Source organism: Sprattus sprattus, assembly GCF_963457725.1.
Source record: "Sprattus sprattus genome assembly, chromosome: 15".
NCBI lineage: Eukaryota > Metazoa > Chordata > Actinopteri > Clupeiformes > Clupeidae > Sprattus > Sprattus sprattus.
The window spans coordinates 18,478,023-18,491,104 of record NC_137913.1 but is presented as its reverse complement, the minus strand read 5'-3'; the positions used below and the strand labels follow the sequence as shown (position 1 = coordinate 18,491,104).

Genomic DNA, 13,082 nt, shown 5'->3' with positions numbered 1-13,082 from the left:
GTTATATGAAGTAGTCATCGTTCATTTAAGCTGTAAAATGAAGAAGGTCCCACTATAACGATTTTGCAGATAAATGACTCGGTATTGTGCATGGTATATTGTATGGTCCATATTTGGATTTGCAAGTTCCTGCTGACGGAACTGCAGATCAGGAAACATGAAGCATCATTTGGTGACTTGTTTTGGTTGCACTGTAACAAACAACCACGTATTAACTACGTTTACCTTCTTTCTCTTTTAGGGCATATGGAAGATTCTGGAATGGAGGATGGGAAGTCCATAGATGTGGTCAATTAAGCTGAATGCATTGTGATTTCCAATAATTGAGACAGTAATTTATAAAAAGCTGTCTACATTAATGAAAAGAACAATGCAGTCAGCTTAGCATATTCAACACTGTACATGACTAATGCAAAATCTGAGGCATCCTGGCAATGTCCTTCTGCATGTTTGTCTGTAAGGTCCTTTTAAAGTGTTTGAGAAAACTGTAGACAAAAGACCCCTGATAGATAACCTGTTCAGTTAAGTTTTTCATTCAAAGTTGTTAGGAGAGATGGATATTGATGAGGTATTGCCTCCTCTCCCGCTGGAGCCCCCAGAGGATGACGTGTCTGGCAGCCACAAATGCATAGCACCTCCACCACCTCCCCTGCAAACGTCCAGTGACGCAGAGGAAATGGACGTTAGCTCAGGTGGTGATGGACCCACAAACACCCCGGCAGGGAACAGGGAGGCGCAGCTCCTCACCAAGGGCTCTCTGACTTTTACTACCCACCTGTCGGACGAGCCCGACACAGGAGGCTCGTGCCCTAGAACGGCTCGCCACGCTCCTCCAATCACCAAGTTCCTTCCCGACCTCAAGTTGCTCAGAGATGTCAAGGTTAGCGTTAGCTTTTCTGACAGCAGCAAAAGCAAAGACAGGAAGGTACTCTACACAGGAGTAGGACAGGAACGGGCTTCTGTGCCAGGTGCAGAGGTTTTAAATGGTGAGTTGCATGACACTGTAGAGCAGATGGCTGGCCAGAGTTGTCCATGGATCAGTGGTAACGGTGCACTCGACACAGGGGCAAAGTGTGAGGAATTGGAGGTCGACCTAGGGAACAAGGTTGAGTATGCTGTCCTGGATGAGTTGGAGGATTTCAGTGAGAACTTCCTGGAGGCTGAAGACGGAGACCAAGGCGGGTTCAGATCAGACGTCATTGCACAACAGGAGCAAACTACTGAGGAGGACCTAACCTACTCATATGAGGTACGGGCACGATGATAGAAAAGGGTTCATTATGGTTGGAGGACACCTGTATTGAAAACATTTGTTATGTATTTGTATGTACTTAGAACTGGGTCTGTCAGTCTGCATCACAAAGAATGAATTTGACATGTGTTGATTCAGTGTTCCATCATGGATTTAGCTCAGTTCAGTGCTGCTGCAGTCTTCTGTATTTGTACGTTGTGTGAATCTACAGCAAAGGCTGTTTATAGGTCTATAGTCTTCTTTGGCCCTTCATAACCGTTTACTTCTCTATCTATATACAAATTGCTACCTACCATAAAATACCGTTGCTTGTCATTTTTATCAGCGGGTCTCCCTTAGTTTTATTCCCAGGGAGAAAACATATTAATGGAAATGTGCATTGGTAATTCATAAAAGCATCTGATATGATATATCTACTCATTCTAGTTTTTATGCTGTTGTTGACAAGCTCAATCACTCAATCAGTGTTTGAAATAATATCTCTATGCCCTGTTCACACATGCACAAGTCTGCACACCCAAAATGTTGGTCCTGCGTGGACAGTTTGTTCGGACTGTGCTGTTGACAAAATTGACCGTGTCAACAGGAGTAAACTTGCCGCCTTAGTCGTCTGTCTTTATGCCTTCAAGCTGTCTGGTTTAAGTAGTCATTTGAAAAAGCTTTACTTTCTGACAATGAAGGTAACCGCTTTTAAGTGAGTGAGTGAATGAATGTGTGGCAAAGGGCTATGAAAAGTAGAGTTTTTTTAATCGGTTAATGAGCTAAGGTATGGTTGCAATGACTGCCGCCGATTCAGATTGAAATTATTTCTTAAACCTGTCAACGGCTTATCAAAAGTGCAGCCAGGACTGGGTTGATGAACTAGATTGGTTCAACACTAAAATGTGCTTTCCTTCAGGAGGACTTTGACAATGACGTAGATGCATTGTTGGAAGAGGGTATGCCAGTACCCAAAAAGATGCGGCTGGCAGAAGACAAGTATACAGGAGACAGTGATCACGATCACATGTCAGATGGAGAGTCTGGGGTTCAACCAATGATGACCAAAATTAAGACTGTTCTTAAGAGTGAGTCAGGCTGCTATTTTACTTTTGTAATTTAATGGTAGATGTAAAACTTTATGCAGGGCAGGCTACTGTTCCATAAACAAATATATATATTTTTCTCAGCACTTGACTCCTTGATTTATAGGATTTTGCATATTAAAGACCTGAATATGGTGTCTCAATGCAGGTCGTGGGCGCCCACCCACTGAGCCACTACCAGACGGCTGGATCATGACATTCCATAACTCTGGCATTCCAGTCTACCTTCACCGGGAAACCAGGGTTGTTACCTGGTCCAGACCTTACTTCCTTGGAACAGGGAGCATCAGGGTAATAAGAGGCTTGCTCAAAACAAGATTTTAAAGGAAATGGTTGGGATTTTTACAAATTGATGTAGCATAACTCCATGTACACACTTGTCCACACCTTGGACTGGGTAGTATCTTGATAACCAGAGTTGATCCCTCCAGATAAAAAGTACAGTTTGAAACGATGAATTATGCAGTCATACAATTTGATTTAACCTTTGTTTATTGAGGAACACATATTGGTGTGTTTTTGTTTCTCTTTTTATACACATTGACCTCATCATATTCCATTGTAAGAGTGAAGTCCACGGCGCATGTAATTAGGCCTACAAGTTGACGCTCATTCTCTGCCCTCTGACAGAAACATGACCCTCCTACAAGTAGCATTCCCTGCTTGCACTATAAGAAATTGAAGGATGTAGAAGAAAAGGAGCTAAATGGTGAAGTGGTTCCCAACTCCAATGGATCTCTCGTAAAGCCTGGAGAAGACGTGGATGCACCGGAGAGGGCAGCTGAGCCGGACTCTACGGCCCCGGAAGAGAGCACTGCGCCGGTGTCTGAGGAGTCCCAGCCTCAAGTGAAGGAGCCTCAGGCCTGCGAGGGGTTCCAGGGGGCTCTGGGCCAAGTCAGAGCCAAGGTGGAGGTGTGCAAGGATGAGTCTATTGGTAAGGAGGAAACTGGTTTAGGGTATGTCTCATGAGTGGCTTCGTGTTCCTATATGGTCTGTGTCACTGAAGGTAAACTGGTAGGGTGAGGTTCAATGTCACGGGTTCCCTGTGCTTTGAGTAAACCCATTAAAAGTGATGACTGGCTGTGTAGTGTAGTTCCTATATGTCCCTATGTGAGAACTCCTTGATAACCTATTTGTTTATGGGCATCTTTTTATGTTTTCCAGACTATACATTAGCAATTTGGGCCTGCTCATATTCCTTTCTACTTGAACTACACTAAATCTCGGTTGTTTTCTCTTGCATAGAAATCGAAGAGTTCCGCGGCTATCTGGAGAAGCGTTTTGACTTTGAGCAGGTGACCGTGAAGAAGTTCCGCACCTGGGCCGAGCGCAGGCAGTTCAACAGAGACATGAAGCGGAAGCAGGCCGAGTCGGAGAGACCCATCCTACCAGCCAATCAGAAGCTCATCACCCTCTCTTTGCAGGATGCACCAACCAAGAAGGGTACCTAGTCAGGGGGCAACAGTATAACGGTGCATAATGGAGGCCTTCTGGGGTTGTTTTCTCTGTTCTTCTCACTATTAATTTCATGTTCAATTATTGCAGAGTTTGTGATCAACCCAAATGGGAAATCGGAGGTTTGCATTCTGCATGAATATATGCAACGCGTACTCAAGGTTCGACCTGTTTACAACTTTTTTGAATGTGGTAAGTCATTGACTCATTGTACATGGTTTCATGTGAGAATCCTGTGATCTCTTATAGTTAATATCTATCCGAAACATTGCTATATCACAAATAATCAATATACAAGTTGTATTAATGGAATGGATTTAGTGAATGATGGAAAGATAACTGTGATATTCTCTTATAAGCCTATTCTGTGGTGTTGAACACTCTGTGTTACTTGTGTGGTAACATATTCTTCTCAATGGTTTTGCAGAGAACCCAAGTGAGCCCTTTGGAGCCTCTGTAATCATAGATGGAGTTACATATGGTACCGGGACCGCAAGTAGTAAAAAACTGGCCAAGAATAAAGCTGGTACTTTGGTTTTGAATTTTCAGTCTAACAACTTGATGACCTGATTATATATTTATATATATATATATATATATATATATTTTAATAATCACACACACACACTTTATAATATAGTCATAATGGTTCTGTAAACAGAGAACAGTTTGTGACAGTTGGTTGGATTTTATTGTCTGCCCCCAGCTCGAGCTACACTGGAGATCCTCATACCTGACTTTGTGAAGCAGACATCTGAGGAGAAGCCCTCTGAAGGAGATGAACTGGAGGTACGGGCATCCTTTTAGTTGTCCAATTCTGACAGTCTGTAGCTAGCTCTGCAGCCTTTAATGAAGATTAGATTTAAAAATCCTGTTCATTTATAATGTGGTCATACACTACACTTGCATGTCTTCTACACAAGACCTCTAATATACGTGTTGTATATATTTATTTTTTGACAGTATTTTAATCATATCAGTATTGAAGACTCAAGAGTGTATGAGCTGACCAACAAAGCAGGCTTACTTTCACCTTATCAAATTCTTCATGAGTGCCTTAAGAGGTAGGTCTTGTTTTAAATATTTCCATATATTGTTGAATTAATGAAAGGATAAAATGTTGTGTGGAACGCTTCAACTTAGACCAAATCCCATGATTTGTTGCACATTCAAAAATAAATGTTTTTTTAAATTTTATTTTTAAAGTTTTGTTCATCTTAGAGGAAGCAGTATTCGCATAGCCCATTAGTAATAACCAGCAAGTACCAACATCGGATCATCATTGTAGCAGCTGACTTTGTATAAGCTGTTAGATATTACAAGTAATTGCATGAACTGTCAACCAGTATGATAACAGCACTTTTATATATTTCTTTTGTAATAAAATGATAACTGCTATTCCCCCTTTATTGTGGTACTATTTGCAGGATACAGACCTCACAGTATTTCCTTATGATACAGCAATCTTACAATACATTGTGTCTTCTAGAAATCATGGTATGGGTGACACAAGCATCAAGTTTGAGGTGATCCCTGGGAAAAACCAGAAGAGCGAATATGTCATGACTTGTGGGAAGCACACGGTCCGTGGATGGTGTAAGTGAGACCTCTATGCAAAGCTTAATCCAGCCGCCTCCTGGGTTCTTGTAAACTGTATTCATCAGGAAAGGCACCTCTGTTTGTCAAAGTATTCAAAACATTTGAATACATTCTTTTTCTTTTCTCCACTGAAGGCAAGAACAAGAGGGTTGGCAAGCAGCTGGCCTCTCAGAAGATCTTGCAGATGCTCCACCCCCATGTGAAGAACTGGGGATCTCTGCTACGCATGTATGGCAGAGAGAGCAATAAGATGGTAAAAAAGGTATGAGCTAGGGGAACAAAGTTTGGTGGGGGGGGGGGGGTGAAAGGCATGGCTCTGTCAGGATGGGTAATGATGTGTTGCTTTCTGTGGTTGCTTGGGTATTAATCTTTGTCTTTACATACTTACAGGAGAATTCAGACAAAAGTGTAATTGAACTTCAGCAGTATGCCAAAAAGAACAAGCCAAACCTGCATATTCTGAACAAACTTCAAGACGAGATGAGGAAATTGGCTAAGCAGAGGGTATGTTTGACCTTTAGACTCCTACCCTGCATGCTACTCTGATTTGGTAGCATTGATTGGTTGCCACACTGTTGTTTATACATATTGCCTTGGACATGGAGGATTGAAGAGTCTAGCACAGCCAGCTGAAATGTAATATTTTTTTTTTCTCTACAGGAGGAGACCAGGAAGAAGCCAAAAATGACCATAATGGAGTCTGCCCAGCCAGGTAGCGAGCCCCTGTGCACAGTTGATGTATAAAAAGTTCCACACAGACCAACTAGCACTGTCCACGGTACCCTATTGTCCAGAAGAAAGGCCACGAGTCTAGACGCGATTACTGAATTATGCATCGTCATTTAGTGTACAATGGCAATATATATTTTACAATTATGGAGGTCATTTCATTGAACAAAGCACGCGATTCGTTCACCTGCCACCTTAGCCAAGGGCGCAGAATGAAATTCATGCACTAGGATAAGGCGTCGGAACATCTTGTACCTCCGAACGCATTCTCTGTACAGCACTTAAGCAGCTTCAGATGAACCACAACTTTTTTTTGTATTTTTCCTTCCCAGTTCTGCTGACTGAAGCATATAAGATACTATCTGCCAATATTATTTTCTGCTGTTACAAAAGCATCAACAAAATCAGGAACTCCATATATTTTCCAAAAGTTGTGTGTTAAGGTTTACACGTGTCCAACTTTGGGGTAGGATGCTGTCTAATAATTTCAGAAGCACGATAGACAAGTACAAGTTTGGCATTCGTGTGTCTCCGTAGGAAACCAAACTTCTATCACAATCTGCTGTTTGCTGTTAGGACTGCCATTTGATTTCATCTTTCTTTTCTTTTCTTTCTTTGACGAATGGATTTCATTTAGTGTTTCTTCAGCTCTTATAGTTAAGCTTCGTTGGTATGCAATAGAATCAAGCTCCTGTATTGATGTGAAGTTAATGTGGTAGCATTGTGTATACAGTGATGCTGGTGGTGTGTAGGATCATGACTGGTCAAGAATACATGGCAGGTTGTTGTTTGTTTACTTTGCATGGTTTTTCTTTGTTTTTTTGCATTTGAAATGTCTTTTGAAATCAGCCCACAATCTGCAGTGCAACTGAGTGGTAGTTCATTTATTTGCGCTTATGGCCAGAGTATGTTAAATGCCTTTTTTTCCTCCCCTTGTTTTTGTGGAAATGTAAGATGAAACATATCAAAAGACAGCCAGTTGTGCTGATCTGACAAGCTATAATTCTTGCATTCTACTGGCACTGCAGAGAACACAAAGCACCAGAGCTAGTAGTGTCGTGGTATTTGTGGTTGTGAAGGATTTGTAGGTCGAAGGCGTTTCTGTCCCCAGCCCAGCTTCTGTTTTTTCATATAGCCTTTAATTCCAAACACCTGCAAAGACTACTTCAAACAAGGACGTTGAGTACGAAGAACATTAGTATTTACCCATCTAACATGAACGTCAGATAGAGGGCCAATTAGATGCTGGTGTTTGTTGCCTTAGTCTCTAATTCTCTTATGTCCAACACAAGGGAAGTACAAGACCCTTTTACTTGAGTCTTTGCTGATGGTGAAGCTACCTACAGTCTAACAGCAGTGCATTGAAATGGGTTGGGCAATGAGTTATTAAAGTTGATTTGATTATTTGGGGAAAGGGATGGCGAATTCCTTTCGCATGAGCTTGGTTTTTAGAGCCGTTTTAACAGATTGTTGTGTCCACAGGCCTATTTAAGTATGTGTACGTTGCAATCATTGTAGCGAGTTGATTGTGTTCAAAATAGGTTCCCCCCACATAATGACATGAATTTTCAAATTAGTGAACTTCATTACAAAAGGCAATTGAGCAAAACGGCTAGGTACTCTATACCTCGTGCAAAAATGCGATCATGACATACAAGGTGTGAACCAAAGCTTTTAATAGTCTTATGCATTTTTATAGAGTAATGTAGGTTGCTGTTTAAAACATACAATAGATATATTTACTGGAAAGGAGGGATAAAAGTTGCAATAACTGCTGGAACAAAAAAAACTATATAAACCGTGTGAAGCATTTTAGTTTAGCTGGCTTTTCCTGAATGTTGCATTTGTTTTTGAAATTTCACCGTTGTACATGAGCACAAGGCTGCTGTATTAAAGAGTAGAACGCTTATAAGAATGTGTGTGTCTTCACCCCAGTTTGTTCTGAGTTTACTGCCTGTCCAAACTGTCTTGCCAAGTGTGTTGGTGTGTGAAGAATATATTCTTTTTTTTATATACTTGTTACCATGGAAGGTCTAATATTAAGTTGTTGAATAGGGACATTGCTGCCTAGGAAGAAAAAAAGATTTCTTGTCAATGTGACTTATGATCGATGACTTACAGTGACTTGTTTATGCAAATAAAGGTGTCTTGACTAGTGCGCTATGTCTTATCATTGTTGTGTGAAACCATTCGCAGCCATAGGAGTAAGCAACTCCATTTTATTATGTTACAAAATTATACATGTACGTTATACATTGTACTGCAAGGCCAAAATGAAAATGTTCCAGTCATACATTTACCCAATCACCAACACCATACAAATGTTGTCTAACACAAGCATTGCAGACGTGTGGCATTCTTTACCCTCATCATGAAAGTTGTTCGGACATTAACAGAAAAAAAAAAGAAAAGAAACAAATCTGAATAGAGTGCACCTAAGACGTTTAAGGTTTGGCTTCAGTGGGTTGCTCCTGCTCTTTATTGCCTGTGGAGCTGTAGTCCACCCTCTCGAAGAGCAGAATGGTCTCACAGTGAGGGGTCTGGGGAAACAGGTCCACAGACATCGAGCGCACCGGACGGAAGGGCGCTCCTCGCACACGGTTGGAGGGTGCTCTGCAGAGGCTAGAAAAACGGCTCATAATTAAACCCTGATTTCGACAACTTCACATGGCATAATCAGGACGTGGCAAATTTGAGTTTATGGAAGAGGTTAATGCAAACATTTGGGGAAAATTACAAAAAATAAGGGGATTACCCACAGCCGTGACCAGATGTGACAGTTTCAGACTGATCCCCATCTCAGTGTGGTTACTTACTCGATGAAGTTGTTCATGGCTGCCTTGGCATTGCACGCAACATAAACCAGCCTCTTCAGATGCTCTGCTCTTCTGATGGCCAGGATTACTTTAGGGTCTGGCAATGTAGGAACAATAAATGGCCAAAGTTAATTTAAAGGACCAGTAAAGTGTGTCAAAAACTAACAAGCTGACTACATAAAAGGCATACAAAAACCTTGCAACCACCAACATCACCACTGGGACTGAATAGTTTGCTAGCATACTAAACTGAGGCCTTTTGGCAATAAAGTTGCGATCGTCATAGTCGCTGTCATGCTGTGAAAAGTTTTCTTAAATGTTAATGGGGTGGTCGGACCTGGACCACAGAACAACATAGTGCTTGGCCTGGGGGGCTAGCGAGAAATGTGTGTTTATTTGTCCCTTACATGAACATGCCACAAAATTAGATTTGAAGATGTCAAACACTAGTTATCTATAAAAACATAACTCAAAAAAGTGGCCAATTGTTGCATGCTGTAAGTTTAATGTGTATGGTAAGAAAAGGTAATGAGTAAACACTTATTTTAGTAACTAAGGTTATACTCAATAACATACGTAGTCCTGCTCTTGGAGGGTCAACGATAGCAGTGACATTTGGAGATATAACGGCATTGAGCACAGTGGGGAAAACATCTTCAGCTTTTCCACAGTGGAACTCCACATTACTCAATCCTAAAACACATACAAAATGAAAAACCCACAATGAGACCATGGCAAGTGGCGTAAAATGGGGTATAGAAAGATAGAAAGTAAACATTAAAGAACAACATAAAGCATGTGTGCGTATCAAGGAAGACTTGCCATTCAACTCAGCATTGACTTTGGCATCGTCCACAGCTTCCCGGCACATCTCAATCCCAACTACTTTCTTTACTCTCTGTGATGCCAAGAATATAAATGACTATATTTTTACAACCGTGACAAAGGAGAAACAATCACAGATAATTCTCCTCAGCAGTACGGTGACGGGCCAGCATACACAGAGCACATCCGTGAGAAGACAAGCAGTTCGTACCTTTGCCAGAGAGATGCCGATGGTGCCAGTCCCACAGCAGACATCCAGCACAGTGCTGTCCTGGGTCAGTTGTGCCCATTCCCCCACGGCAGAGTACAACACCTCTGCAGCTGGTGTGTTGATCTACCAAGAAGGATGCCCACAAACATCTCACAACAAATTCTGCCAGAATAACATGTGGCTGGTGTCCATCTATGACTAGCCATTAACACCCCAACCAATGCACCTTGACACACTATCAAACAAAGTCCAGATTTACCTGGAAAAATGAGTGTGGCGAGATGCGGAACTTCAGACCTAAAAGCTCCTCGTAAATCCACTTATCACCAGTGATATGCTCACAGGGCATGTCATCAGAGTTAGACGTCCTGCAGTGAGACATCATAATGAGTCACCATAGACCAAAATATGAGGACAGAAAAAGAAAAACCTCTTGGCAATTGAACCTACCTTTGTCCATGTCTGACAACATATAATGATGTGACCCCACTGTCTTTCCCTTCTCCTTCAGTGAAATACATTTCCATTGACTTTTTTAGAGAACCGATCTCTTCTTCTGACAATTTCTGGAAAGAATAGCAACAGACACATGAAATAAAGATAATAATGGTTATTTTGCAACTATGTTCATGGAATTAGGAATGAATCACAAGTGTACTCAATTTTGTTTAAATTATCACAGGTGTATTCATTTATAATGCATTGAGTTTCAATGTAATCTTTCCAAAGTATTTGTTTTTGATTGTTTGTAAGACTTGTCTACTTGCAGCTTTTTAGAGGAATACAATTTTGAATCATTTGACATGCAGGTGCAATTCCACAGGGGTGTACTCATTTTTGTAGTATACTGTCTGTCTTACATATGTACACAGGTGACCATTACATGCATGCACAGGCATGCCATTTCTCTAATGTACCTGGGGGTTGAAGAACACCATGGCCATGACCTGATTAGTCCTTGTTGTCCGCACTGTTAGCTGCCTCCAGTAGCCCTCATAGGTCTCGGGACAGTAGACAGAGTATGCAGTGGTCCTGTCCAGAGGTACATAATAATCATTCAAGTAAGATATATTTGTAAATGCAAGAAGTAGTCCCCCGTCCCCCCCCACATCATTTTTTTGTCAATCTGTACACCTTTATTATAACAACTACACAATAGGGTATTACGTTTGCACAGACTATTATAATGTATTTCAACCCCCCTCATGTTACCTGATGTAATCCTGGACAACTTGGACCACTTTTTTAGTCTCTGCTGGAACGTGAATGGTGTCACCAGGTCCCACCACCGCACACGAGCCACCTTTGTACTTCCCAAGGCGAAAGCCCACAGTTTTGTCCTGACCATCTGCTCCCATTCCAATCAGAAACTCACACTTGTTCCTATATTCAGTCTACAATTGACACAAGATCACATCAAATTATTAACATAGCCAATTGGCAGGGGAGCTGTCAGTCTCTCTGTGGTGACACTCATGACTGTACCTGTATTGGGGAAGGCCGTATCTTCTCTAGGGGACAACACATGCCATTATGCTTCTCTTTCTGGATAAACAGCCAGGGCAACATAGCCTTATTGTTGTTGCCTATTTCTCTGAAAAGAAGCAAGTTAATGAGAGCAGTTAAGTTTTCGGTAGATGAAGATACAAATTTAAACTGTAAAGAAGACTTGATTTGCTGACTAAGCAAGTCCTACAATAGGAGAAGGATCCAAGTGTAAATAAAAACATACATAAAAAATGGATTATGAGCACTACCTGGTTAACCTTTGCAGAGTCCCCACTGCCTCTTGCTCTTTCGTACTCAACTGTTGGTCATAGGGCACGTTCCATAAGGGGGTTACCACATTAGCGATCTGTGTGCTCAGAGGATCTGTACTCTCTTGTTGGTCTTGGTCCTTCTCCTGGCGCTTAGAGGGGGGCTCTTCGCCATCATCGCCCCTGGCTTGCTTTCTCTTTAGGATGGGGTCAACTTTGGGCTTGGCTAGCCGCACACTTAGGACCCGGCCCTTCCACTGTACACCATGAACCACCTTCATTGCTTTGTCTCTCTCCTCCAGGTTCTTGAAAGTGACAAAGGCAAAGGTCTGTTTCCCAAACAGTTTGATTTTATGTGGGTTTAGACCATGCTTAGTGAGGAACTTCTTCAAATCATTGAAGCCAATGAACTTGGGTATGTTCTGAATCTCCACTTTGAAGATTTCAGAGGTGAAAAGATCCTCCTTAATATATCGATATGCATTGGAGTCGGGGTCCACAGTAACACCACTATCATCCCCTAATGGATCTTTGCCTTTTCCATCTTGGTCAGTGACTTGTTTCGTGTCTTTGTCATTCAGTGAAGTGACAGGGAGGGTTGTGTCTGTAACGTCCGTCATGTTCTTCGTGCTATAGAGGGGAGAAAATGAACATAATGTGATGTACAACATCGCAGGCATAACAACTTTCAAAATCAGATATAGATTTGGCCATTCGTAAAACACATCAAAGCACATAGTCAGCTAGTAAGTTGCTCAACATCACTGGCGTGACCTAACTGCATGAGCCATCAATTGACAAATAACTTACTTGGTAACAGCAGGTGACGTTAACACACATAAGTTAAAATACATGAAAGATTTGATTTACCTTAGTGTTAAAGACAATGCCACAAGAAGCTATTAAACTGAAGAAATACTAATATGTATGCAGGGTCCAGAAAACTGCAACGCTACCTAGTACGCAGCCATGTTTCAAGACCACGTGTTTGAACATGGGGGTTATGGGAAATGCACTACAACTGCCCTTTATCTTACATTCACAAGAACTGGTCCTTCATCTGTAACAATGGTGACATGTCGGTTCAGAATTGCATTCCATTTCGTACATCAATATCAACCTCCTTACAATCATCAATAATTTACCTCGAAAATGATTATATGACATAAAAATGCTACTTAAAACACAAATCCAGGCTGCACACTGTCTGACATGGTTCTGCAATAAGCAAATAATTAGGTACTGGTCCACTGGATTGACGGGTGCATGGTACATTTCGCTTTGATTTCTCTGAGGAAAGAAAACTTTAAAATAACTCCCAACTTCATTTCCCATGATTTCCTGTTAATCAGA

The 13,082-nt window shown here is 41.5% G+C and overlaps 2 protein-coding genes across 3 annotated transcripts; one reads left to right on the top strand and one right to left on the bottom strand.

The window, feature by feature from the left end:
- Nucleotides 1-297: 297 nt before the first annotated feature.
- dgcr8 (DGCR8 microprocessor complex subunit) lies at nucleotides 298-6,184 on the top strand. The gene is made up of 13 exons (XM_080852989.1): nucleotides 298-1,249; nucleotides 2,151-2,319; nucleotides 2,486-2,628; nucleotides 2,968-3,271; nucleotides 3,583-3,780; nucleotides 3,883-3,984; nucleotides 4,220-4,318; nucleotides 4,499-4,581; nucleotides 4,756-4,856; nucleotides 5,282-5,388; nucleotides 5,526-5,653; nucleotides 5,782-5,895; nucleotides 6,052-6,184. Exons 1-13 carry the CDS (start codon nucleotides 554-556, stop codon nucleotides 6,133-6,135), a joined length of 2,328 nt encoding a protein of 775 aa, XP_080709115.1. The 5' UTR covers nucleotides 298-553; the 3' UTR covers nucleotides 6,136-6,184.
- On the bottom strand, nucleotides 6,152-12,704 carry trmt2a (tRNA methyltransferase 2 homolog A). Of its 2 annotated transcripts, none has more exons than XM_080852991.1 (12): nucleotides 12,600-12,704; nucleotides 11,781-12,359; nucleotides 11,458-11,566; nucleotides 11,185-11,366; nucleotides 10,890-11,004; nucleotides 10,423-10,538; nucleotides 10,232-10,340; nucleotides 9,973-10,095; nucleotides 9,759-9,834; nucleotides 9,513-9,629; nucleotides 8,937-9,033; nucleotides 6,152-8,742 (listed from the first exon to the last, which is right to left on the bottom strand). In XM_080852991.1, exons 2-12 carry the CDS (start codon nucleotides 12,347-12,349, stop codon nucleotides 8,565-8,567), a joined length of 1,791 nt encoding a protein of 596 aa, XP_080709117.1. In that variant the 5' UTR covers nucleotides 12,350-12,359; nucleotides 12,600-12,704; the 3' UTR covers nucleotides 6,152-8,564. The 2 variants fall into 2 exon arrangements, with proteins under 2 accessions (XP_080709117.1, XP_080709116.1); XM_080852990.1 differs by having other exon boundaries at nucleotides 6,154-8,742; nucleotides 11,730-12,359.
- Between the last annotated feature and the right edge of the window lie 378 nt (nucleotides 12,705-13,082).

Coding starts and splice junctions, on each gene's coding strand:
- dgcr8 (XM_080852989.1), top strand. CDS start 554: ATGGATATTGATGAGGTATTGCCTCCTCTCCCGCTGGAGCCCCCAGAG. Junction 2,320..2,485: donor AATTAAGACTGTTCTTAAGA/GTGAGTCAGGCT, acceptor GTCTCAATGCAG/GTCGTGGGCGCCCACCCACT. Junction 4,582..4,755: donor CTGAAGGAGATGAACTGGAG/GTACGGGCATCC, acceptor ATTTTTTGACAG/TATTTTAATCATATCAGTAT.
- trmt2a (XM_080852990.1), bottom strand. CDS start 12,349: ATGACGGACGTTACAGACACAACCCTCCCTGTCACTTCACTGAATGAC. Junction 10,539..10,889: donor TGGTGTTCTTCAACCCCCAG/GTACATTAGAGA, acceptor TATTCTTTCCAG/AAATTGTCAGAAGAAGAGAT. Junction 10,096..10,231: donor CGCCACACTCATTTTTCCAG/GTAAATCTGGAC, acceptor CCTTCTTGGTAG/ATCAACACACCAGCTGCAGA.